Source organism: Choloepus didactylus, chromosome 3, assembly GCF_015220235.1.
Source record: "Choloepus didactylus isolate mChoDid1 chromosome 3, mChoDid1.pri, whole genome shotgun sequence".
In the NCBI taxonomy this organism is placed as follows: Eukaryota; Metazoa; Chordata; class Mammalia; order Pilosa; family Megalonychidae; genus Choloepus; species Choloepus didactylus.
Genome location: NC_051309.1, coordinates 165,607,029 through 165,633,171, shown reverse-complemented (window position 1 = coordinate 165,633,171; position 26,143 = coordinate 165,607,029). Strand labels below are relative to the sequence as shown.

The following is a 26,143-nucleotide window of genomic DNA, read 5'->3' as shown; positions in this document are numbered from 1 at the left end:
GAGATCCTTTGATGTATTCTGTTATTAGCTCTTTTTCATTATTTCATGTTTTAGGGAAATAAGCGTAGGACATGAAGGAGTAAGAGTAGGATATAGGAGCTCTTAGGAGTTTGGGGAAAAGGAAGCAAAATCCATGTGTTGTCATAAACGCCTTTCATCAGGCTTTCTTCTTTCTATGCCTGCAATGGCTGTCTATCCTCAATATTATGTCAAAGATGATGGAAGCAATTTTTAACTAAGGAGACATTGGCATTATTTTATTAACTCTTTGTCAAGCTGCTCTTGGTAAATTCCTGGCATAAAATGTTTGAGTACATGATTGGCTGCATCTTCTGCAACTCTAACAGATTTTATCCACACAAAACACATTTGCAAACTGAAATAGCTCAGCAAACATCCTAGAAATTTCTGAAGAACTACTAATATTTCTTGCCTTGTATGCAGAGAACTTTATTTTCTATAAACTGGAGACCAAGATCTTCCGTGTTCAAACCCCAGCTTCCTTAATAGTTGTGTATCCTTGGGGAAGTTACTTAAACGCTCTGTGCGTTTCCTCATCTGTAAAACAGGATAATAAGAGTGCCTGCTTCATAGGGTTGTTAAGCAGTTTCAGTCAGTTAATATAAGTTAAACACTTAGAAGAGTGCCTAGAATATAATAAATTCCCAATAAGGTCACTAATATCATTATCATCAGCCTCATGCAACTCTCTTTGTATATAATTGACCCTTAAGGAATGAAACTACCCTACTGTGATGACCTGCAGTTATTGAGCCAGGCACAGTTTGCATTAGGGATATGAAGATGAGGAAGAGATCTGTCCTGTACTTAAGGAACATAGCTGGATAGTGACCCTCCCCGCATACTTCATTTTCTTAAGAGAACATCTTTTAGAGAAAGAGTTGCCTATCCATGCTTGAATAAAGTTTGTAGCATCTTTGACAATAAGGAGTAGAAGAGCATTCAAGTCAGTTTAAAATCTAGTATTTGTTTTCCCTTTATTCTTTTGGCTTAAAATATTGCCATGTGGGTTTCCTGAAAGCATATATCTTGTTCTCTTTCTAGCTCTATGTATTGTTATATAAATTGAACAATTTTATTTATCATTTACATTGTTTTGTCAATTATTGACCTATCTGTCCTTCCCCCAGAATTGGGAGTTGTCTAGGTTAGATACTAAATCTTGCTCAATTTTGCATCCCTACCTTTTTGCTTAGTCCCTGACTTGGCAGTAACCCCCACTAACTATTTCTTAAATATGGTAGATCTAGATCAATTAAAGTGAAACATTTGAGTCATTATTTGAGATTTTTCCCTCTCTTGTTTCATTGTTTAGAAAATAAAGAACCCATTATATTACTCAGAGGATTTATTTGGGTGAGACCAGTGAAGTTATAATGGAGTTTGAGGTTAAAGGCTTACCATAAATTATTCTCACAGAAATTTCCTTTTCCTATGCTACCTATAGAAGACAAATATAGTGAATTTCACAAAATTCAAGTATTTGAAATGAATGGAATTGGGGGGGAGGGGTAAATTGAATCTTAGTCTAACAAAATCTGGGTTTTGTAATTGTTTAATAAAAACCAGTTTGGTGAAAATATCTTTGAAATAGCAGTTTAGTTTTAATTTTTGCTGTTTACATTGTGATCATGATGATTAATATGTCTTCATTTAGCATCTCTTAAAAAATAATTAAGTTCTTTCTTAATATAGCAAAAATGCTGTTTTGTATATTGATAGAATAACATTAAAGGAAAGACTTAAAATGAACAGAGGGGTGTATGTGTCTGTGTGTGTGGGGGGGTGGGTGGGTGAGTGTGTCTCAAAGGCTAACAAAATTGCAATTTTAAGAATGCACTAAAGTTCAACATCTTTTTACTGCTTTGACTTTATATTCATTGGTAGATTTAAACTATTTTTCATAGGATTTTTTTTCTTAGCCTAGATTTTGAACATGTATTAACTCATTTAAAAATTTTTAAGATTTAGTTTTTAAAAGTATTTTCAAATCACCATATATAATGATTACTTATTCAGATCCAGACCAAGATTTAATTTACCCCCCAAAATCAATTCGTTTCAAAGATTTCAATTTTGTGAATTAAGTTGTAATGAACATTTGTTTAATAAGCATCATTCCATCATTACATACCACATACCTTCATGCTACTGGTAGGAAACTCATGATATTCATTCTAAATAATTTTTTAGAGCCATGTATCAAGTGTGACAAACTTTTGAAGTTAATTTTTATTTATTTGGGGACTTGAGTATTTATTGATAAAGATTTTTAAAAATTATGTGCCAAAATAAAATAAATTTTAATAAAGTAAAAATTAATGTATAAATTACAGTAGTTTTGCCAGAATATCAAAGTGCTCCTAATCATCAGTTTCGTAGTTCATTACAAATAAAAGATTACTGTATATCATTTCAAGTTAATAATTATATTGAAAATATTTCCATGATAAAATTATGTCAGATCTTACTCATGACCCATCTGTTTCCAGCATTGTAGTTTAGTACTCAAGTTTATTTACTGAATCTTAAGTCTCTTGGAATCTCCTAAAAAGGTAAAGGATTACGTAAGCATTATGCTCATCATAGAATTCTTGATTCTTTCAAAGCAAAGAATGCAGTTTGTTAAATTATATATTCTGTAATTGCTTTAAAATGTAAATTGTATTTTTTAAATGAATATTTAGAATCCTCCTTTTTAAATGTAGTGAGGGTATGATTACTAGGTTCTTCCCTACTCAACTGACAGCTACACCAAACACTTGAATACTTAAGAGAGCAGGCAAGCTAAACTAAGTAAGTAAAGAGTTGGTTAAAGATCAGTTATATACACATTTCTAGAGCAATAACCTGGTATTATTTTTGTTTCTTACTGGCTTCACACCAATACAGAATAAATATTCAATAAATGTCTGTTTAATAAATGAAGTAAGTTCAAATCCACAGACTTTGATTTCCCAACTAGAGTTTCAAAAGTTTGTCTAATGTTATTCTTATTTTAAATTTTTCTGGAAGTGAAGATGCTTGAGATGAGAAGACATGCTGTGTTTTTAAAAGTACAATAAGTTTGAATCTGGACTTTATCTGTCAGCCAAATGTTTGTACTTAGACATACTTACCAAGATCAATAAGCCAACTATAGAAGCAGCATTAAGAATAACAAATGCCATTTAGATAAAAGATCCTGGATGACTACTTGCTAGTCATCTAAGGAGTAGGACTAAACTTTGATTGAAGGCTGTATCCAACTTTGGCAGTCTCTAATTATGTTCTGGATTCCTTTATGATCATAGAGAAGCAGTCTAAAAAGTGTACCATGAATGAAATCTTTCTCCAATAACTAAGGGTAACTATGTCTTTCACTATAGTAGACATTTGCTAAAATAAGACTAACAGAGAAATTGACAGTCTGTAGAGATCTGAGCCCAACATTTCTCTCTTTCTCAAAGAGACATAGTAAGTTATCAAATGGGAAGATAAAACTCGAACATGAAAAGTGGAAGAACAAGGAGAAAGAGCTATTATATGGTACATACCTCTTCATTCTCCTAAAATTGAGTTACAAAATATGAGGACACGGACAGATACTTGCACACCGATGTTCATAGCAACATTGTTCACAGTTGCCAAGAGATGGAAACAATGTAAATGTCCTTCAACAAGTAAGTGGATAAACAAAATGTGGTATATACACATGATGGAATACTATGCGGCAGTAAGAAGGAACAGAGATGTGAAACATATGACAAAATGGATGAACCTTGAAGACATAATGCTGACTGAAATAAGCCAGACACAAAAAGAGATATTGTATGTTACCACTAATGTGAACTCTGTGAAAAATGTAAGATAAGTGTCATATTGTAGAATATAGGGGACCTAGCAATAGACAGCAACTAGTGAAGGGGGACAGTAATCTAATAAGAACAGATAAGATATTGAGGGTAATCTTAATGATATGCTTATGCTCAGGAATGACTATAGTTTGTTAATTTTCTTGGGGTATGATAGGAACATACTGGAAGCAATATAGTTATTTTAGGATATTTGTTTTTCTTATTCCTTTGTTTTGTTTTGTTTGAAATGTTTTTAATTTTTTGATAAAGTTTAAAAAAAAGATATAAGTCACCTAGAATGGTACTTGGCACATGGTACATGCTAATTAAGTATTAGTTGCTATTCCAATTCTCTTCCTCTTCCAATTCAGGAACCTTTTGGGATAATGCTTAACTGGAGAGTTAGTCTGCAGTGCCAAGTGATAAGGGAAGTGTAAAAGTAATTGCTTATTGCTTATATGAAAGAGTTGAAAAGCATTCAAATACTGTTAAGTATTCTTTTCTCTTTATGTCTAATTTCATCAAGTAAAAATTACTTTGTGAGTGGTCTTGACTTTTACGTAATTTTTTGGAAATGTAAATAACAAAATGTACAAAGATTATGTAGAGAAAGAGTGCTGTGTTAAATTACTCCCTTAAAATCCTCTGAAGACTTCTAAGACATTGTACTTAGAAATAAATCCAAATTCTTGACCATGGCTTGCAAGACCCTACCTGATCTGATCTATGTCTAGGTTGCCAACTTTGTCTTGTACCAGCCATTCACCCTAATGGATACTGGCCTTATTCTTGCTGATCCCAGGTTCTACCTTCTCATTTTTGTTTTAAAGTAGCCTTCTGGGTGATGCTATTCAAAAGCATCTCTCCTACCCTAACTACTGACTTCTTTTATGTGAATTGTTTTATTTCTCTTAGAATTTAGCATTATGTGAAATCATCTTCATTTATTAGTTTACTTATCATGTGTCTACTCCCTCTCTACCTCACCCCCATTCCCACCAAAGGTAAGCTATATGATTGTCGGGAGCTTGTCTACATTGTTCACCACCTTATACCTATTGCCTGGAACCGTTGCTAGCACATAGTAGGTACATAAAAGGTTGTGCAACCTATTATTGACTGATAAGAAAAAAAGGGATGAAATCATTTATTAAGCCACTCAGATGACCACTGTTAACATTTTTTATATTTATCTAGACCTTTCTCTAAAAGGACCATTCTTTATATAGTACTTTTCTATCCTTTTTCATGTTATATATTCCAAGCATAGAATAGCTACATTGTTCCACAATTTAATGCCATATGGTTAGACATTTAGGTTATTTCCAATTTAATTGTAAACAATAATGTGATGACCATCCTTAATGTGTATTTTTCCACATTTATTATTTTCCTTTAAACTCTGGAAATTTTTGATTTTTTAATTATTTGGGTAAATGACATAATATTTTTGTATTCTTATTTGAGGACTGCTTTTCTTGTTAAAAAAATGTAACATTAAGGTCCTTATATAAAGCAACATTTCCCAAACTGCATTCAGAGAAATACTAGTTCTGAAGGATATTAATAGATTTTATTAAGGATAGAAAGGATTCCATAGTCACATAAATTTGGGAAAGGTAGAGTTAATGTTTTTTTACTATGAGTCTTAATGTGCTTATATATATTATAAATCTTGGGGATGGGGAGACTTTCCACAGACTTGAGATCTCAGAACCTTTTTACTCAGAGCGTCTTTCAAGACTAAGTGTTCAGCAGAACCTACTTTAGGAAATGCTGCTCTGGAGTAAAATGTTAGCCTTGAGGTAAGGAGATTGTTGTATGTGGTTCCTAGGCATGTTATCAGGGAGAAGGTATTCTAAGTGATTTGGACAGTTGTGCAAATATGAGCATCACTAATTTTAAATAAGTTTTAAATTTATACTGTGGGTGCTTTGGAAAAATAGAGGAGCAGTTTTTGTGTTTTTGTTTGTTTGTTTAATTCTGGCTAAGAGATCTTAGATACCTTTATGGAAGAAAGAAAAGAACACCTTTTAATATTTGCTTCTCCAAACAAAACAAATGCATATACCTTCTAGTTTACAGTAGCCCTTCCTCTAGTTCTGTGCACAATGATTAGTTTCTCTAACTTCAAAATGCTGTATAGTGAATTGTTTTCCTTAGAAGGAGGCTTGGAGGCTTTGAATGGGGGAGGGAGAGGACAGTGGAATAAGACCAAGTATTTAGTTAATTTTCCAAGCAAGTCATACATTTTTGAGTAACAGAGGTTCATTTGGCCACCAGTTTGTGAGAATCAATGAATCATGTACCCATCTACTGCCCTGAGTTACATTTTTAATCATCTTTTCATCAAGCTTTCTTAGGAGTGTGAGATTTTAAAGAATGTTTATTTAGAAATCTCTTCTCTGCACTAGTCCCCCTACATTCAAAGTACAGCGTGCTTATATGTATGGTTTCTGATATGAGTGCCTATTGAGACAGAAAGACCCTTTATTAGTTTGTTAGTAAAATAAAAAGTCAACAGTCTTCACACCCACACAATCAAGTTCTCCTTGTAAAGAAAGACACATGTAGCCCTAAAATGGAAGGATGAGTCATGGCAGGAAGTACTTTTGAAGAAACCATTCCTAGTATAAGTTCAAGAACATTTTATCTCTAGTATTAGATGTTTGCATTAGAGGATAAAGCACTAAGTTGTTTTTCCCCTAATGAACCTTTTAAGACTGGTAAATTCTAGAAGTCTTATTACAGATGTTGTTAATCCTTCAAGTTAATAATAGTGGTATTTGCACATACGTATCTCAGGTGTGGGGATGGTAATTTCCTTCTTCCTCTTGAACACTTATCAAACTTCCTTCTTTTAAATGCAGAAGCAAGGACTATATCCTCTGTAAAATCTTAGACTATTTCGGGGATTTCTCCATTTTCTGACCTCCTGCACCATCTGTTTTGGCACTTGATGTGTAGTTATGTATTTTTTTTACAATATGTACATGCACCCAGTGGAAGTTAGTTTTCTAACAGAAACACAGCAGCTCATTCCAAAGGAAGATTAGATAGGTGTTCTAGTTTGCTAATGCTGCAGAATGCAAAACACCAGAGATGGATTGGCTTTTATAAAACGGGGATTTATTTCGCTACACAGTTACAGTCTTAAGGCCACAAAGCGTCCAAGGCAACACATCAGCAATCGGGTACCCTCACCGGAGGATGGCCAATGGCCTCCGGAAAACCTCTGTTAGCTAGGAAGGCAGCCGGCGTCTGCTCCAAAGCTCCGGCCTCAAAACGGCTTTCTCCCAGGACGTTCCTTTCTAGCAAGCTTGCTCCTCTTCAAAACATCACTCCCAGCTGCACTCTCTTTCCTCTTTGAGTCAGCTCATTTATATAGCTCCACCGATCAAGGCCCACCCCGAATGGGTGGGGCCAAGCCTCCATGGGAACATCTCATCAAAATTATTTCCCACAGCTGGGTGGGGCACACTCCAAGCAAATCTAACCAACACCAAAACTTCTGCCCCACACAAGACCACAAAGATAATGGCATTTGGGGGACACAATACACTCAAACCGGCACAATAGGCTTCAGAGCACTCATGATTTAAGAAAAAAAAAATTGTTCTTTTTTTCCTCCCTCTCCTAGCTATCTGAAGAAAAGAATTGTAAAATTAACACCTAAAATTTCCTCTGGAATTTGTTTGCAGTAACTAGCTTGTTACAGGACACATGGAATACTACTGATATAGTAGTAGTATATGCACCTTGACTTAAACTGAAATCATGTTCTACCTCTACTTGAACTAGCCTTTTAAAATTAAGTCTTCTCAGCTAGGATAGAGACCAACTTTAACTAATTAAATCAGGAGATACTGTCTCAAAATCTAGGATGCAAAAGAAAATATAGCATATATTGAAAACACTTCTTTCCCTTTTTCTGCAATGTCTGATTTTTCACCTCAACTTGAGCTATCACATACCTAATGGAATTCAGTAAAAGTATTGAACTTGTGGACCAGAGATCAAGGTTCTAAAATAGCTCCTGTATAGGCCAGAGCAAGATACCTTACCTGTCTCATCTGTTAATACCACCTACCATATAGAGTATCTATTATGTGTTGGAATCTGCCATGTCCTCCTAATTACTCTGTGGATTACGGTGGGTAATGTAGATGGTATTACCGTTACCATTTACAAGTAAGAGAAAACTCGAATAACTGACTGATGTTCTACTAGTAATGGTAAAGCTGGTGTTTAAATACAAGTTTCTCTGATTCTAAAGCTTGTGTTCATTCCACAAAGGGAAATTAGATTAGGTGACCTCCAAGATCCCTTTCAGTTCTAAAATTCTATGACTTCCTGCTATTAATGGATTTTTTTGTTGATTCAGTGGATGCACATAGGAAGCTATTGCCTTTTACTTTTTAGCCTTTAGTCTTTACTTAGAACAGTTTTTGGCATGACTAATAGCTAATTTAGGGAATTAATTCTAGAATTTTAAACAGTCCTTGAAATGACCTTACAGATTATTTTAATACTAAAATGCAAGATTTGATAATATATCACATCTATGGAAGATTTTTCTCAAGTCAGGTAAATATATTTGAACATCACAAACAGCAGCAGTAAATATAGAATTTGTTTTTAAAAAAAATAGTGTGAATAGGGTTCTAGGCCTAACATTGAGTAAAATTGATTTCATTCTTTCTCCATGTTAATTAAATTCTTTCCTGGATATTTGCTGTTCTGTTTTTATTTTTCTTGAAATAAACTTTATTTTTTTAATTTTTACATATTTTCCTTACTTTGCTGAAGAGATTACTATCAGAAATTTATAATAAAATTTTGAGAGGAAACTTTTGAATACTTTTTTAGAGGAAACTTTTGAATATGAATTCAAGATACTTAATAGTAGTGTATATTGGATTTGAAGCATGAAAGCTAAAGATGAACTGGACAAATCAGGGTAAACTCCATAGTTAGTTATTAACCTTTTTTCCAAATTATTAGAAACACTGGTACTGGCTGCCTGTAAAGAAGTAACTTAAAGAATGTTTTAATACATAGTATTAAATCTCTGTTACAGACTTTAGGAGGGCAAAAACAAACAAAACTATCTTCATTTTATTCTTCTGTAGCTGTAATAAATAGAACTATTCACTTGCATTACTGTGTGCAAGCTCTGTGTGTATGTGTATTTTTATATTTGTTTACACACCTAGTTGTGCACACGTTTATCAGATCACTAATTTGGCCAATCTGAAGGGATGAAAAAAGCTTTTACTCTTTGAATTGATATTATTTTGTAATGTTAATGTAATTAATTTGTGTCAAATCTTCAGGGGCTGTGTTTTTATAAGGAGGGTTGTAAATACCTTAAATTTCAAGAAAGAAATATTTATGAATGTATCACTTCTACAGTTATAATTATGTATAAGTCATATGATTTACAATACTTTGGTTTGCAGTTTGGTTTATTAAGGTAAGAGTTTTATATTTTATTATAAACACACGACCCCCAATAAGCTTGCTTTGAACAAAGTTAAGTTATATATTCGAATATTTAATACTTAATATTTGTATTTCTTGGATTTGTTTGTTTACTTGGATGGTAATTTCGAATTAAATTTGGCTCACCTTGTTTCATTTTACTTTCAAAAAATTTTTTAGAACTTTGCTGTGTGAGACCTGAGGGTCAGATATGTGTATGTATTGCCCTATTCTTTCTCTTAATTGACTATGAAATCATTGGAGGAGGAGCAGAGTTCTCTTCGTTATACACTACCCTGGTGTGCCTGACACATAGTAGGTACCAAATAAATGCCTAATGAATGGATAAATGTGGGAATTAGCTTATTGTGCAATACTGCCACCTACTTGCACTAGTGAAAATGTAGGTGTTGGGTATTCATATTATTTTAACTGATAATATGTATAATAGAACAGGTTTATTAATTTGCCAGTTTCAGTTGTGGACCTTTTAATAAGAGCTCACATCCCAGGAAGTTAATGACAGTGGGTTAGTGAGGTTTCAGAAAGATTGTTTCAGCCTCAACATGCTTGACATTCCTTTCTTTGATGTTGAAATTTTAAACTGTCTCTAATCTAAATTCTGTGCTCCGGGCAAGACAGCTAACTGTAGTGGGTGGTTTTCATAGTGTAATACTTGAATAAAGAATGTTGCCATGATAATAAAGAAAATCATTGACAAAAATATAAACACATTCTCCTGTTATAAAATGGAGACATAGTATTTTTTAAATGTTAGCAAGGTAATGAAAAGAATCAATAGTATTCATAGTATTATCAACTAATTATAATACAAGAGATAGATTTGTCAGTAATAAGTATAATATATGTTTATGCTTTGGGAAAATGATTCCATGGTTGCTATTATTTGTTTATATGGTCAGTTACTAAAAAAAAAAATATTAATTACCTTTTATACACCATTTATCTGCTGAGACCTAGAGGTAAAGTTGAATAAGATGTGAACCTTCAAGGAATAGATAATAAGGGAGAAAGATTTGAAAGAATAATGACAAAGAGTGTGATAAGTACAATAATAGGAGAACTATATATGAAGTGGAAATAATTAACTGAGTCAAGAAGAGAGAAAAGTATTTTATTAATTACTTCTTTCTCAGTGCTGACAAGTATAAAGATACATACTTCTGAAGATATGGGATTCACTGAAGACTGTTGAACTATTTATCTTTTTATTACTATTTATATGTAGACTATTTTGTTTGTGCCCATAACTAAAACTTGCCCTTCTAACATTGTTTTAACTTAATCATCCCAAACTATATGCCCAAAAAAAGAGCCATTTCTTGTACTAGTTCACAAATTAATCATTCCATTGTCATAATTCCGCAGAGATTTATTCTCTGTAGTATTAATGTCATTGTATCTTTGTGCTTCCCCTACCTCTCACCCCCCAAGTTACTGCTCTCATGTCTTCTCATACCTTACTCAATGAAGTGATGAGATGAGCATTGGGTTTGAGTTAACAGGCTATATTTTAAGACCTCATTGTTGGTTATTCTCCCTTGCTAATATGTTTTCAGGAAGACTTGTAGGTTGTCAGTCAGCACAAGAAATAATTTTTATATAGATTAGGAAAAATTATTGCTTGGCTGAAATTGCTCACAAATTTAGTTTATTATAATGAAAACATTGAATACATTGTAATATTAATTCAAAAAATTTGGGTGATAACCAACTTTTCTTCATGATATTTTGATTGACTAATTAGCCTTCTTTTCAATGAACTTAACAGTAACATTTTAATATTCATTACTTCCTCCCTCCCTCCCTTCCTTCCTTCTTTTCTTCCTTTCTTTCTTCCTTCCTCCCTCCCTCTCCCTCCTTTCCCCGCTTTTCTCTCCCTCTCTCCCTCCTTTCCTTCCTCCCTTTCCCCTTCCCCTCTTTATGTCTGTCTGTCTTAAGTAAATTTATTTGGTGGATTATGTACTGATCTCAGGTTTAAAATGTTTCTGTCTGCCATAGGGGTAAGATGACTAGATAGTCACACATACATAACAGCGTTTCTCATAGCATCTTAAAAAACTTAAATCTCTGAGTAAAGTTTTAAACATCTGTGTTTTAGCCAAGACTTTCAGAATGATTTCATTTGCTTTGTTCATGTATAGATTATGATGGCAGTATTATAATCAAAATTTTCATTAATAGTACTTCAGAAAATGTTGAAAATCATTTATTTTTATCCTGTTAATTTGAAATCCAGTTAGAAGCTTGGCTGACTAGCTTTGCTTGGCAAATTTCTTTCTTCACAGTTCAAATTAACATTGTAAACAAGATATTAAGGAGAATTGTTTCAATACTTGGGAAAATAAGGTCTTCATTAGTACTTGTATACATTTCTCATTTAAAGAATAAACAGAGTAATAAAAATTACCAAGTGGGAACCATGGTAGTTGGAGGGTATACAGTGATGGAGAGACTTCCCTAATGTGTACTTTTTTTCTATATCATTTTTATTTATTATAGTGTAAATGTTTAACCTATTCAAACATAAAACATTAATATACATACCTACATATAAGCATGCATGTGTGGGGAACAGATTTTCCTGTAACTTCATGGCCATAAGTAGGAGCCCTGTAACTATAAGTGCTTTCCTTTCACTATACAAAACCAAGAGATTTTTTTTTTAGCATCCTAGGTTTTGAGACAGTATCCCCTGATCTGTTTAGTTAAAGTTGGTCTCTATCTTCAACTGAGAAGACTTAATTTTAAAAGGCTAGTTCAAGTAGAGGTAGGACATGATTTCAGTTTACGGTATATGTATTAGTATACCAGTAGTATTCCACTTGTCCTATAGCAAGCTAGTTACTGATAACAAATTCTAGAGAAAATTTTAGATATTGATTTTACAATTCTTTTCTTTATATAGCTAAGAGCAGGAGGAAAAAAAAACAATTTTTTTTTTCCTTAAATCATGGGTGCTCTGAAGGCTGTCTAATTTTCCTTGGAAATGAGCTGTTTTGTTTTTTTTTTTTTTAGAAAAGAAACTTCTGCTGGGTGCAAGTATATATTGTTACTGAGGGTAAGAATTAATTTAAGTGCCAGATAAGAAATGTTTAAAAGATAGTAGTAGAATATAATTTCCAAGAGAAGACCCAAGATGAACGTCTTTGTAAAATTTTAGATTAACTTATGTTTTAAAGTAAAAGACATGTAATGATTCAGTGTCTTAGTCATAAAGGTAAATTTTCCTAAAAAAGTCAATTACTACCATGGCAAAGAGTATTAAAATGTAGTAAGTTCAGATAGTATTTCTTTTTTCCTAAAGAAATTTTTTAAGTGCTTTAAATAACTTTAGGCACACAGTTTACTTGTAATGAAGAATTTTAATGGGGTGGGTAGGAATTAATTAACTAAACCCTTAATAATGGGTCTTTCTAGTCCAAGGAATCTTATAATTGCCTCTGAAGCTGTACAGAAAGTTGCAAGATGAAATGTCTAGATTTGTGTTGTAGTCATTTTAAGAAATAGATTGCCTTCAGGCAAATTTTGGTACCTTTATTATTATGTAAAATGCCTTTTTAATAATAAGCAATACAAATTGTCCAAATGCTTTTGGAGGTAGAAGTCCAGTGCCTCCTAATTTACTCAGTTAGGTTAACAAATAAAAGTAAGACTCTGCAATAAACACAGTTTTTACTCCCTTTGGAGAAAATGGCACCTTGCAGACAAACTTTATGCACTTAGATAAACTTGTTTGTTAATCTTAAAAAGCCATTCTTTTGATTAGTAAGGATTGATGGGGTGTGATGTAATTTTCGTGATAATGACTATGTTTAAAAAGAATAAAATGGAGAAGTAAATGGAACGTTTTCATTATATCATAATACAACAAATATATGCAGGTTGGAATATAACTTATGTTACATAATTTCTGCAAATGCTATATCCTCCAGACCGGTTTACTTTGTTGTTAGGACCACACCACCACCCCCATCACCAACCCCCCTCACCCCCATCCTACCCCTACAAAGATTTCATTTCTCCCTTTGGGATTGTCCATTTTCTATCATCCACATTACTTGAAAAATCTGATCAGTCTGTTGCAGGACTAAAATAGGATGACAGTTAGTGAAAATAGCCTGCTTTGCCTTTTTTGGGGGGACCATATGAAGATATATACCATTTCAAAATGTTTCCAAAAAGACTTATTTTTGGAAATGTTGCTTGCTACTTCAAACTCTTCAAGAATGCAGGTTTCACAAAATACAAAAATAATCTAAAAGTTTGAAGAGGGTGGGGGCTCTTGTGTGGGGGCGATCTCATTTGCTGCCCACGTCCTGCCTCTGTTCAGTGCGTTGTGTGCTTACGGGTTCCCTGGAGCGGATCACCATATAATTGATGTGCAGTCTGCATTGCTGAATCCTGGACTGCACCATTCTGTGTTCAAGGGAAGATGTAATCTGATCCCTCTGCTGCTGAGGGAGGAATCTGTTCAGTCAAGGCTTTGACAGGGCATAGTCTCCTCCAATAATCTTCTCTGTTCTCTCTCATTATTCCCTCGAGTTCTCCTCAGTCAAGCTGCATGTATGTATGTGTGTCCTGAGAAGCGTTTTGATACTGAGCTGCATTTGCTTTTACTGTGGAGTTTTGTTGCCGGTTCTGCTCCCTAATCTTCCTTTTCTGACGTGCCTGAGCATGTCCACATTAGAATCTGTGACATACCTGCCTGAAAAGGGTTTGTATTGTCAGAGACTGCCAACCGGCCGGACATACGGGGGCACAGAATCATTGAAGGGGAAAAATACAGAAAATATGGGTTTCTACGGCACATTAAAAATGATTTTTTACAAAGTAAGTAATCTGTTTTCTTCCTGTGTTGTGTGATTGTGTGTGTGTGCCTGCCTGAGCAGGAAAATCTGTATCATCAGAGATGGCTGCAGTATCCTCTAATTTTGGTGGGTGCTGGATATATGGTATTCTGTTTTGTGAATGTAAGCAAATAATGGAATGACAACATAAACTATGAAAAGATTTAAATTGAAAATAAAAGGTATATTTTAATCTGATAATTTTTCACTAAAAATATATTCAGACTTTAGAAATCTGGCTCTGTTAATGCTGACCTGGAAATACTCTACCCTTAGTTGGCTTTTAGTGAACATTTTTGTCTTCAATTTTCTTATACCTTACATACGTTTTTCTTTAGCTGGCTTTTATTAAAATGTCGATTTGCCAAAGTATTGAGGTTTATACTTAAAGAAATCACATTTACTTTCTATGCGCCTCAAAAACCTGCAGAATTAATTTTTGGTTCTGAAGTCAGTATTTTCAATACACAATATAATATTTAAAAGACTTCTTCTATAGTCATAAAGAAGGTACATTATTTTATAAAATATTTTAAAAATGATAATCCTTAATAATTTCCTTTATACATTTTGGGCATTTTTATGCATTGGAGGATTTCTAAGATGGAAATAAAGTTTTCTTTCAGTGCCAAATAGCATTTGCACTAATGTATTTACAAGATATCCTGGGAAGTTCTGAAAGCCACTATTGTAAACTTATTTAAAACCAATATCAAAGTTTTTCATAATAATTAGGAAAATAAGAATCTGTGGAAGTTATCAAAAAACTAGGTTTTTAAGTGATCAGTATTGACCTACCTTCCTGATGGATTCATTTGCTTGTGTTTGTGTATAATTTATATACATGTAAGCACGTGGCTACCTACTTATATATAGGAGCTTTTATATTTATTTTTGCTTTTCAGTAAAATTATTTGGAGAAGAACAATAGTGGTTTTGAGAGAAATTACTTTAAAACAATTTAATGAGTGTAGAAACTTCTGAAGGGATGAAATAAGACCAATTCCATTTCTTTCCAGTAGGTATATCATGAAGTAAGCTGTAAATTGTGGATGAGCTTGTCGTAACCTCACCTCTAGCCCCTAATATCATGATTGTCACTGTATTTTGTAAGACTTTGCACAATGATAAAAACATACTCTTTATTATCCATAATGTGGTACAAAAAGATTTTTAGAGTCTCTTTGGTTCTCTTTAGTATTTATATTGTAGCATGCTGTGTTATGCTCTCATGTGAGGCAATAAGTAGGAAAATAAGGCTGCTGCAAAGCAAGGACTTTCACCTTATTATAAAAATGAGAATAGCTATCTATCACTCTGAGATTTTTTTCCCCCATAACCTGCAGTAATACTGTAATTAAATAGCAGACACAAATCTGAGAGGGGTTGTTGAAATAGAAAAAGTTGAAACTTATCATATCTCATATTCTGGTTTTAAAATATATGTACAATCAGATGACCTCAGCTAACCAATAGTGAAATATAGAAATAAATATTTCAATTTTAATATTGACAGTACAATTCTCATATTTACAATGTAACATATACCACACCATAATAATATATACCATAATAAAACACTTTAAAAACTGTAGATGTTAGATATACATTATAAAGAGGCATGACTCGTTCTTTTTAAATTTTTCATCATCCTTGTTGCTTTTCAAGTTAGAATATTTTGTCCTGAGTGGGTATCTGTCAGTAGAGCTATATTCTATGTATATATCCATTTGTGGGTTTTTTTCCCCAGCTTTATTATACCATCTCCAGATTTCTCATGGATTTAATTTTCATTTACTGTCTTCATTGCCCATATTACTTGCTTGTGCCTTTTTGTAATCATTATTCAAGATTACTTTACATATTTACATTGTTCTCTTCACCCTTTTTTAGTAATATGTGTGCTTTAAGTTAACATCAATTTAAGTTACTTCAGTTCTTAGTTCTGATTTTGAAATTTTGAATTTTGTTGTTGCTTTCCTTTCTTCAAATATGTTTTTAAAGAAAAATGAAGATCAGTGAGGAAGGCATGTTAAATATGGTTCTTTTCTGTGTGTATTAACATGAGATTTTCCTTATATTGGTTATTAAACTGGAAAGCCTGTGAGGTATATTCTCAAGGAAGTATATATGATGTACCAATTTTTAAATCACCATATACTGTTCTTTTGGACAAAATATTAGGGGGGGGGGAATCCATCTTTTCAGGCTTGTTAAGAGTAAAACAAAGTAGAACTAATAGAAGAAACTGTGAAACATTTATTTCTGTCTTAATTGATTGTGCCTAATTAACATTGTGGGCATGTGAAAATTTAATATTTTTTTCAATATTACCAATGCTAATTTAAATTTGATAGTTGGACAGGTGATTTTTTTTGTAAAAACATATCTTATTTGTCTTACTTTATAGATGAAAAGAAAATTAGACCATGGTTCTGAGGTCCGTTCTTTTTCTTTGGGAAAGAAACCATGCAAAGTCTCAGAATATACAAGGTAATATTAACGATAGTAATTGGTTCTCATGTGATTCTCACATTTCTTTAAAGAGTTGGTTCTTGAAGCTTTTCCTTCAGTTTATTCTTATAGAATAATAATGTCTCTAGTACTGTTGGCTGACACACTTTGAGACCACTGAAAATTAAGAAATATATCATTTTAAGTAAGGGGAAGGAGGACTACCATTATGACTTTATATTTTACTAATATACTAAGTGAGATACAAGCAGAAGTTCTCTTATAAACACATTATTAAATCACAATTTTTAAGGAATTCTAAAAAGTAATCCCTACAATGTGAATATGACTAAATGTGTTTTGTTACTATAGCAACAGCTGTTCTACAATGGATATTTATATATGCAAAATTGAAGATACATTTTTTTAGCAGTGAAATATACCTCACAATTACTGTATTAGAAATCCCCTTTTATTTGTTTGGTAGATCTTATGTTTTTAACACATACGTTTCTATACCAGTTGAATAGTTTCCATAACAACTAAATACAATTGTCTTGTTTCCTGCTTCATTCCATCATTTTTGGATTTTGCATCAGTATAAAACTTTTCCCACTCTCACACTAATTAGGCTAACTTAAGCACAATATCTGGTATCCAGCCAATTAAAAAAGGCTTTGGATGTCATTTGGAATGTGGCATTTTAAAAATTAATGAGAAAATTATCTTGAGTTTTTGCCCTTTTTTGCATAATTTTCACTTCTTTGAATAACCGGTTAGAAGTTATCTATATAAACCATAAGCACTCCATGTTTCCAGCATTTCTTCTTTTGTCCTAGAACATTTTGACTTAAACTTATTTTTATTTTATAAGATGCTGTAAAATGAACATTTCTCAGATGTAATTTTTTTGATTGAGCATTGTTACATATTACGTCTCTTTTTCATGGAAACAGTTTATTTTTATTTCATTCAGTTGTGGAAACTGTTTCTTTCTAATTATCTTCTATGAAATTTAGAAACCATAATAATTAGAATAGTTTTACATTAAAAAACACAGAGATGATACAGAAGAGAAAATAAAAGCTATCTCTTAGTTATTCAGGAAATGCTTTACAGTGGGATTTACCCATGTTAATTGTTTCTCCTCCTTCTTACTCCTTGCCTTTTGACAATTTCACTGTTTTTTTGCACTTCCACCAGAGGGTGTGGAGTGATAGAGAGAAAAGTGAAACTATTCTCTTTTTTGCTTTTTCCTTGTAGCCTGATAAAGTATTTCTTGGATGAGAAAGTCGAGTTTAATTTTTGAAATGTGCTATTTGAGTAGTATTTATTTGATAAACTATATTATTTTGTTTGTATTCTGTTAGTAAGAGTTGATGCCAGGTCCAAATTATAAAATTGTTCAGTTGTTTTTGATGCAGCTTATAAGTGAGTGCTGATATTTTAATATAGGACACATTTTAGTAAAATTTTTCTTTAGTTGCTCACTTTTTATATTGGAAAAACAACTGACGAGGCAAAAGTTGAATTTTTGGCCTTTTACTATCTTAAGAAAAATGAAATCATATTTATTATATTATATTGCATTAACTGTATTTATTATTTATTACTAAAGCAAACAACATATTTAATCCTATGTATTTTTGGAGAATTTGTCAGTTAATAAGGTACATAACTGATGTTTTGTAATATTTATGATAGATTTTCTAATGAGATAAAACTATGATTTCTCATTATTTTTTCTTAGAAAATTTAGGCTATAAGCATATTCTTCGTTTTGGAAAAAAGAAAATGGGACCTTCCCTTGAAATTTGAAAGAAAAAAAATTGATTTAATTGTTAAATGTTAGAAATTGCCTTAGAAAAAGATTTTAAAAGGAAGGGGGGTGGACATGAAGATTTTTCTGTAAAATATAGTGATGGAGACATTGTTTTAGTAAAATAAAGAGATGTACCAGACAGAAAAAAAATCAGAGGAGTTTTATCATTAGTAATTTATCAGAACTTGCTACTTGGCCGTTGTGATACAATTTATGTCTATTCTTTGTATTTTAAAACACTGTATTATCATAGCTCAGTGAATTAAGGATTACTTTACAGATGAAATTTTGTTAACTGAACCTTCCTGCTCCTTTTTTCCCAAATGTCTCTGAAGTAGAGATGTTAACTACTTACCTTGGGTTTACATAATTTAATTGGACACTGAAATTGGAAAGTGAAAGTTAAATATGTTAGCAACATACTTATATTCTTTCTGCTATTAATTAGTCATTTTTAGGAGAGTTAGACAACTTTAGAGATAGACCTTACTCTCATTTTATTAGTGGCAGATAGAATTGAATTGTCAGGTTTGGTTTGGTTTTGTTTTTTAACTATCTCAAGGCTCAAATTATTAGATAAAAATGTTTAGATGATCTCATTTTATTTAATTTTGCCTATAATAAATAAGTTCTCAGTACTAACCTATTTGCATAAATACAACATTTCTAATCAAGGCTTGTTCTCGTCAGATACCTAGGTTAAGGTTTATGAAAAGCAATAGAAAATTGGAGAGAAATGAATTATTATTATAAGTTACATAAAGTATCTGGAGCAAACTTAAGGAAAAATGTGATTAGTGAAATCCAAAACATTCGAACACACTAGTTCTACAGCTGAGTTTTTTTTTTTAAAGAATTGGTAAGATTTAACTTTTTTTTTTATGTCAGTGAGGACTAGTCTTAGGAGAAGTGGGACCTGAATGTTTTAAGGAAATATTTTAGTATTATTTGTATGAAATAAAATAAATATTTCATATTATTTGTATGAAAGACTTGCAATTTTGCCAGGGAGATTCTGTCATTACAAGGATAATAACAGGTGATTATGTAGGAAGGAGTAAACTAACTCTAAGAATAGCAAAGTAGGTTTTGTGGACCCCTGATTTCTGGGAATAATATTGCAAGTAAAAGTAATAAATGGAATGATGTTCGAAATATACCAGATCATCATTCTCCTTATTAAACTAGAGCCTTTTATTCTCAATAAATATGTATCCTTGCTATTTTCTGTAGTACCACTGGGCTTGTACCATGTTCAGCAACACCAACAACTTTTGGGGACCTGAGAGCAGCCAATGGCCAAGGGCAACAACGACGCCGAATTACATCTGTCCAGCCACCTACAGGCCTCCAGGAATGGCTGAAAATGTTTCAGGTGACATGTCTAAACACAATACTTGAAATGCTTCACTTAACTTGCTGCAAAAATTAAGGGATGATTCATCCATGAAAAGGAATGAAGTGCTGTTACATGCCACACTATGGATAAACCTTGAAAATATTATGCTAAGTGAAAGAAGCCAGCACAAAAGACCACATATTGTATGATTCCATTTATATGAAATGTCTAAAATAGGCAAATCCCTAGAGATAGGAAGTAAATTAGTGGTTGCCATGGGATGGGGTGGGGGAAATTGAGATTCACTGCTAGCAGTTACAAGGTTTCTTTTTGGGATAATAGAAGTGTTCTGGAATTGGATAATGGTGATGGTTGCACAGCATGATGGGTATGCTGGAAACTACTGAAGTACGTACTTTAAAATGGTCAATTTTATGCTATGTGACGTATATTTCCATTAAAATCCCATAAAAAATAAGGGAGCTTATTTTAATTTTTAAGTTTGATGATTAACAAAGTTAATGCTTATTTTATGTGATTGCATTTGAATTTTTTTATTGTTTCTTAAATAAGATCTTTCTTCCTTTTCTTCTTTATGTTTGGATCTGTGGGGTTGCTGAATATACTCGTTTCTAAACCGCATTGCTGGGACGTTAGGCCTTTAGGAATAATGTGAGCACTTTGCTAGTCAGTCTGGTGGTAACTTACCCATCCATACCCAGTAGCCTCAAAGAGTTGATGCAGCTTCTTGTCATCAGTGCCATGCTTGTGTGTGGCTTATTGTGGTGAAATTCAGATTACTGTATTTTACTAGCACTTCGAATTCTTTGAAAGTGTATTGGGAAGATGGGCTACAACAAAAACTTGAATATTATGAATTTTATAATATATAATAATTGTGATATTTAATTCATTTTTCTCTTCTTCCAGTGAGATAATGCACATAAATTGAGTGTTTAGCAAAGTAGCTGGCATGTATTAAGCAGTCAGTTAATAATTTTTTGCAAATAATAAATAATATATATATATTATAAAGTAAAGGTATCTGTCATAATAGCTAACATACTCTAATATAAAATGAATATGTTTCATTTACCTCTGGCTGCATGAATGCTTGGGTATTTTATGAACGCTAAGGGAATATGTTTGGAAAAAAGAAGATACTTTGACTTTATTTGGTATTTCAGATTTGTGAGATGTCCATTTATGTAAATCCTAATATTTTAAATACCTAGGCAAAAACCAATGTCCCAATGTTTTTCTTCTGTAGCTGGAAAATTCAACTTGGAATAATGTTGCTTTTAAAGGAATTTAAAATCACCCTCCAGGTAATTTCAGAAGAACTAGGATAACCTTTTTTTCAGTTGATAGCTGAAAAGTTAGAGCAGTAATTCTCAACCAGGGCTGACTTTTCCCTGGCTGAGACAAAAACATCTTGAGACATTTTTGGTGGGTAGGGCAAAACTACTAGCATCTAGTGGGTAGAGGCCTTGTAAAGAACAACCTCCTGTGAAGAGTTGTCTGCCCCAAAATGTCAGTAGTGCTGAGGTTGAGAATTTCTGCGTTAGAAGGAATGGAAGTTATTAAAATGAATTTTTGTTTTCATTTCCATAGTCATTTGTTGCTTAAACTTGCCTTTCCCCCTGCCCTCCCCCTGTTTTGTTTTGTTTTGTTTTGTTTAATATCAGGTTCATGATTTTTTTTTTAATGTTCATTAATTTACATTTTTTCCTGTGCATGTCATCAGAATTCTAAATTTTTTATTTTGTCACATCCTTTTTTAAAAAATGAATGTATCCATTAATAAGAGGTGAAAATAAAACTCAGATGTTTATGTAGTGTTAAAGAAATACTTTAAAGATTTTTAGATCACCTCTGATTAAGACAAGGAGATGGGGATGTGGGAGTGTGTTGTGACATTTAGATGCATATAGTGTGGGTACACAGCACCTGAGAATAGAGTAAAAAGCTGATTTCGTTTCATTTTTATAAGAAAATACCTACATAATAGAAAATTACACTATTGATACTAGTTTGAATTATTGTCATTGTAGACATACTCCAAAATTGTTGTTTCCTATGAAAAGGTTTATTTCTTCTCAGAAGTTAGTCCAGAGTAAGATTTGTTTTGTATGTGGTATGGGCCCATTTTTTTTTCAATGTTTTAAGAGTACCAAACTACTATTTGCTAGCCATTAAGATATTTCCCAATTCTAAGAGATCTAATATTGATCTATAATAGGGGGCAGTTGTGCTGTATTTTGCTGTATCTTAGGGAGTCCTTTGTACAGTGTTTACTGGTTTAGCTAATACATGTTTTTCTTAATGAAATGTCAAAATGTTACCACATACAGTATTTCATGAAATCTAAGATACCATAGATTGTTAGATGCATCCCAATTTCAGATATGTTAATTGTAAAAAAAAAAACAATCCAGCTTATTTCTTAGAATCAGTGAAATTCAATAAGATATGTCAGGCTAGCTTTTGGTCTGTGAAAAGGTCTATTTGATTGCTTTTTCATGTGAAAAATAATTACTGTGAAGAAAACTTGTTCATAGTTAACAGGAATAACATGTAGAATTATCCCTGCAGGTATAGTATTACTCTTAATTTTTTTTCCCAGATCAATATTCTATAACAAAGAAACTTACTAGTAGCAGAAGGTCAACTGAAAAGGTAGATCAGGACTTTAATCCTTTGAGTGCCATGTCTGTCTGTGACACACCCAGGGTTTCATTTCTGTGCATTGCCCTTTATTTTCATGGTTGGTGCCAAAGTAACTAAAAATGAATCACTTGCCTAAAGGCTTATGATGTTTTAATGCCTAACTTGTAGAAAGATATAACTTCATTGTAAAGAATGGGAGATGACCTATGTGGTATAGTTGAGGGATAATTAAACTGGCATGATTTCTACAAATATATGCTGTTGGGGGCATTATTGGTGACTTTTTTGTTGCTTAACAAGCAAAATGGAGAGCTTTTACCCTTACTGTTCTGCTATTGCCCCTAAGGCAGTGATACAGCATTGTTTGGGTTCAACTCTATCTATGTTGACAAAGTACTTTGTACTCAATTTATAAATTGAATGAGAATAAATGATATACCATTTTGGATAAAAGGAAATTGAAACAATGTCACTGCACAGTAGAAATGCAGATTAAAGACAAAAACAAAAAACAGGAATTTTGTACTGTTTGAATTTTCAGTAGCCATTGATTATACTTCTTTGGCAGCGAAATTGATGCTTCAGATAGTTAACTTGTGGGGAGAGGGTTGGTCTTTTGTTTGTTTATGTCATTTTTATGTTAACATTTGGTTTTTCACTTGATATTTTCAGAATAGGTAAAGACATCAATGACATTAACATCCTTTTATGTTGAAATTCATATTCAGAGGCATCCTGATATAATGAGAAGCCCATATGATTTAGGAAATGAAACTCCTAGTTCAAATTCTGACTTTGCCTCTTAGTAACTTGGTAATTTTGTTGATACTGTATAACCACCCTTACCTTTATTTTCATCCTCTGTAAAATGGATATAATATTAAAAGGTTGTCAAAAGTGAGAAAATATGTAAATATGTTTAAAATCATGCTTGGAAATATAGTGGATACTCAATAAATGCTGCTTTCCTCCCTTAGTCAAGAAACTATGTTTGTGAGCCTCAGTTTTCTCAGGTCTAAAAAAGGGCTATTAGCACTAGCTTCACAGTATTGCTATGAGGATCAAAGATAAAGGATGTAGAAGAACTTTAGCATTGTATAAATGTTTATAGCTAACACTGTTTTGTTTTTTTTTTTTTATCATCATTTTATTGAGATATATTCACATACCACGCAGTCATACAAAACAAATTGTACTTTCGATTGTTTACAGTACCATTACATAGTTGTACATTCATCACCTAAATCAATCCCTGACACCTTCATTAGCACACACACAAAAATAACAAGAATAATAATTAGAGTGAAAAAGAGCAATTGAAGTAAAAAAGAACACTGGGTACCTTTTTCTGTTTGTTTCCTTCCCCTACTTTTCTACACATCCATCCATAAACTAGACAAAGTGGAGTTTGGTCCTTATGGCATTCCCAATCCCATTGTCACCCCTCATAAGCTACATTTTTATACAACTGTCTTCGAGATTCATGGGTTCTGGGTTGTAGTTTCATAGTTTCAGGTATCCACCACCAGCTACCCCAATTCTTTAGAACCTAAAAAAGGTTGTCTAAAGTGTGCGTAAGAGTGCCCACCAGAGTGATCTCTCGGCTCGTTTTGGAATCTCTCTGCCACTGAAGCTTATTTCATTTCCTTTCACATCCCCCTTTTGGTCAAGAAGATGTTCTCCATCCCACGATGCCGGGTCTACATTCCTCCCCGGGAGTCATATTCCACGTTGCCAGGGAGATTCACTCCCCTGGGTGTCTTATCCCACGTAGAGGGGAGGGCAGTGATTTCACCTTTCAAGTTGGCTTAGCCAGAGAGAGAGGGCCACATCTGAGCAACAAAGAGGCATTCAGGAGGAGACTCTTAGGCACAAATATAGGGAGGCCTAGCCTCTCCTTTGCAGCAACCGTCTTCCCAAGGGTAAAACTTATGGTAGAGGGCTCAACCATCAAACCACCAGTCCCCTATGTCTGTGGTCATGTTAGCAACCATGGAGGTGGGGTAGGCGAATACCCCTGCATTCTCCACAGGCTCCTCAAGGGGGCACTACATCTTTTTTTTTCCTTTTCTTTTCTTTTTTTTTTTTTTTTTAACTTTCCCTTCTTTTTTAAATCAACTGTATGAAAAAAAAAGTTAAAAAGAAAACAAACATACAGTAAAAGAACATTTCAAAGAGACCATAACAAGGGAGTAAGAAAAAGACAACTAACCTAAGATAACTGCTTAACTTCCAACATGTTCCTACTTTACCCCAAGAAAGTTACATAATATAGCAACATTTCAGTGAACTTGTTCCTACTACATCCATCAGAAATTAACAGACCATAGTCATTTCTGGGCATCCCCAGAACGTTAAATAGCTTATCTGTTCTTCTTGGATTATTGTTCCCCCTTCCTTAATTGCTCTCTACTGCTAGTTCCCCTACATTCTACATTATAAACCATTTGTTTTACATTTTTCAAAGTTCACATTAGTGGTAGCATATAATATTTCTCTTTTTGTGCCTGGCTTATTTCGCTCAGCATTATGTCTTCAAGGTTCATCCATGTTGTCATATGTTTCACCAGATCGTTCCTTCTTACTGCCGCGTAGTATTCCATCGTGTGTATATACCACATTTTATTTATCCACTCATCTGTTGAAGGACATTTGGGTTGTTTCCATCTCTTGGCAATTGTGAATAATGCTGCTATGAACATTGGCGTGCAGATATCTGTTCGTGTCACTGCTTTCCGATCTGCCGGGTATATACCGAGAAGTGCAATCGCTGGATCGAATGGTAGCTCTATATCTAGTTTTCTAAGGAACTGCCAGACTGACTTCCAGAGTGGCTGAACCATTATACAGTCCCACCAACAATGAATAAGAGTTCCAATTTCTCCACATCCCCTCCAGCATTTGTAGTTTCCTGTTTGTTTAATGGCAGCCATTCTAACCAGTGTTAGATGGTATCTCATTGTGGTCTTAATTTGCATCTCTCTAATAGCTAGTGAAGCTGAACATTTTTTCATGTGTTTCTTGGCCATTTGTATTTTCTCTTCAGAGAACTGTCTTTTCATATCTTTTGCCCATTTTATAATTGGGCTGTCTGTACTATTGTCATTGAGTTGTAGGATTTCTCTGTATATGCAAGATATCAGTCTTTTGTCAGATACATGGTTTCCAAAAATTTTTTCCCATTGAGTTGGCTGCCTCTTTACCTTTTTGAGAAATTCCTTTGAGGTGCAGAAACTTCTAAGCTTGAGGAGTTCCCATTTATCTATTTTCTCTTTTGTTGCTTGTGCTTTGGGTGTAAAGTCTAGGAAGTGGCCTCCTAATACAAGGTCTTGAAGATGTTTTCCTACATTATCTTCTAGGAGTTTTATGGTACTTTCTTTTATATTGAGATCTTTGGTCCATTTTGAGTTAATTTTTGTGTAGGGGGTGAGGTAGGGGTCCTCTTTCATTCTTTTGGATATGGATATCCAACTCTCCCAGCCCCATTTGTTGAAAAGACCATTATGGCTCAGTTCGGTGACTTTGGGGGCCTTATCAAAGATCAGTCGGCCATAGATCTGAGGGTCTATCTCTGAATTCTCAATTCGATTCCATTGATCTATATGTCTATCTTTGTGCCAGTACCATGCTGTTTTGGCAACTGTGG

General features: G+C 33.3%; 1 protein-coding gene across 6 annotated transcripts in view; it reads left to right on the top strand.

The window, feature by feature from the left end:
- FBXW7 (F-box and WD repeat domain containing 7) overlaps window positions 1-26,143 on the top strand; it is a 263,511-nt gene that overhangs the window by 211,479 nt on the left and 25,889 nt on the right. For 5 of the 6 annotated variants that reach the window (XM_037830821.1, XM_037830823.1, XM_037830820.1 and 2 more), the window contains 2 exons: window positions 16,623-16,705; window positions 19,722-19,863. In XM_037830821.1, coding sequence (XP_037686749.1) covers window positions 16,623-16,705; window positions 19,722-19,863 — 225 coding nt within the window. Of the gene's footprint in view, window positions 1-13,608; window positions 14,196-16,622; window positions 16,706-19,721; window positions 19,864-26,143 lie in introns of those variants that run through there. The other variant, XM_037830824.1, reaches the window with a different exon arrangement.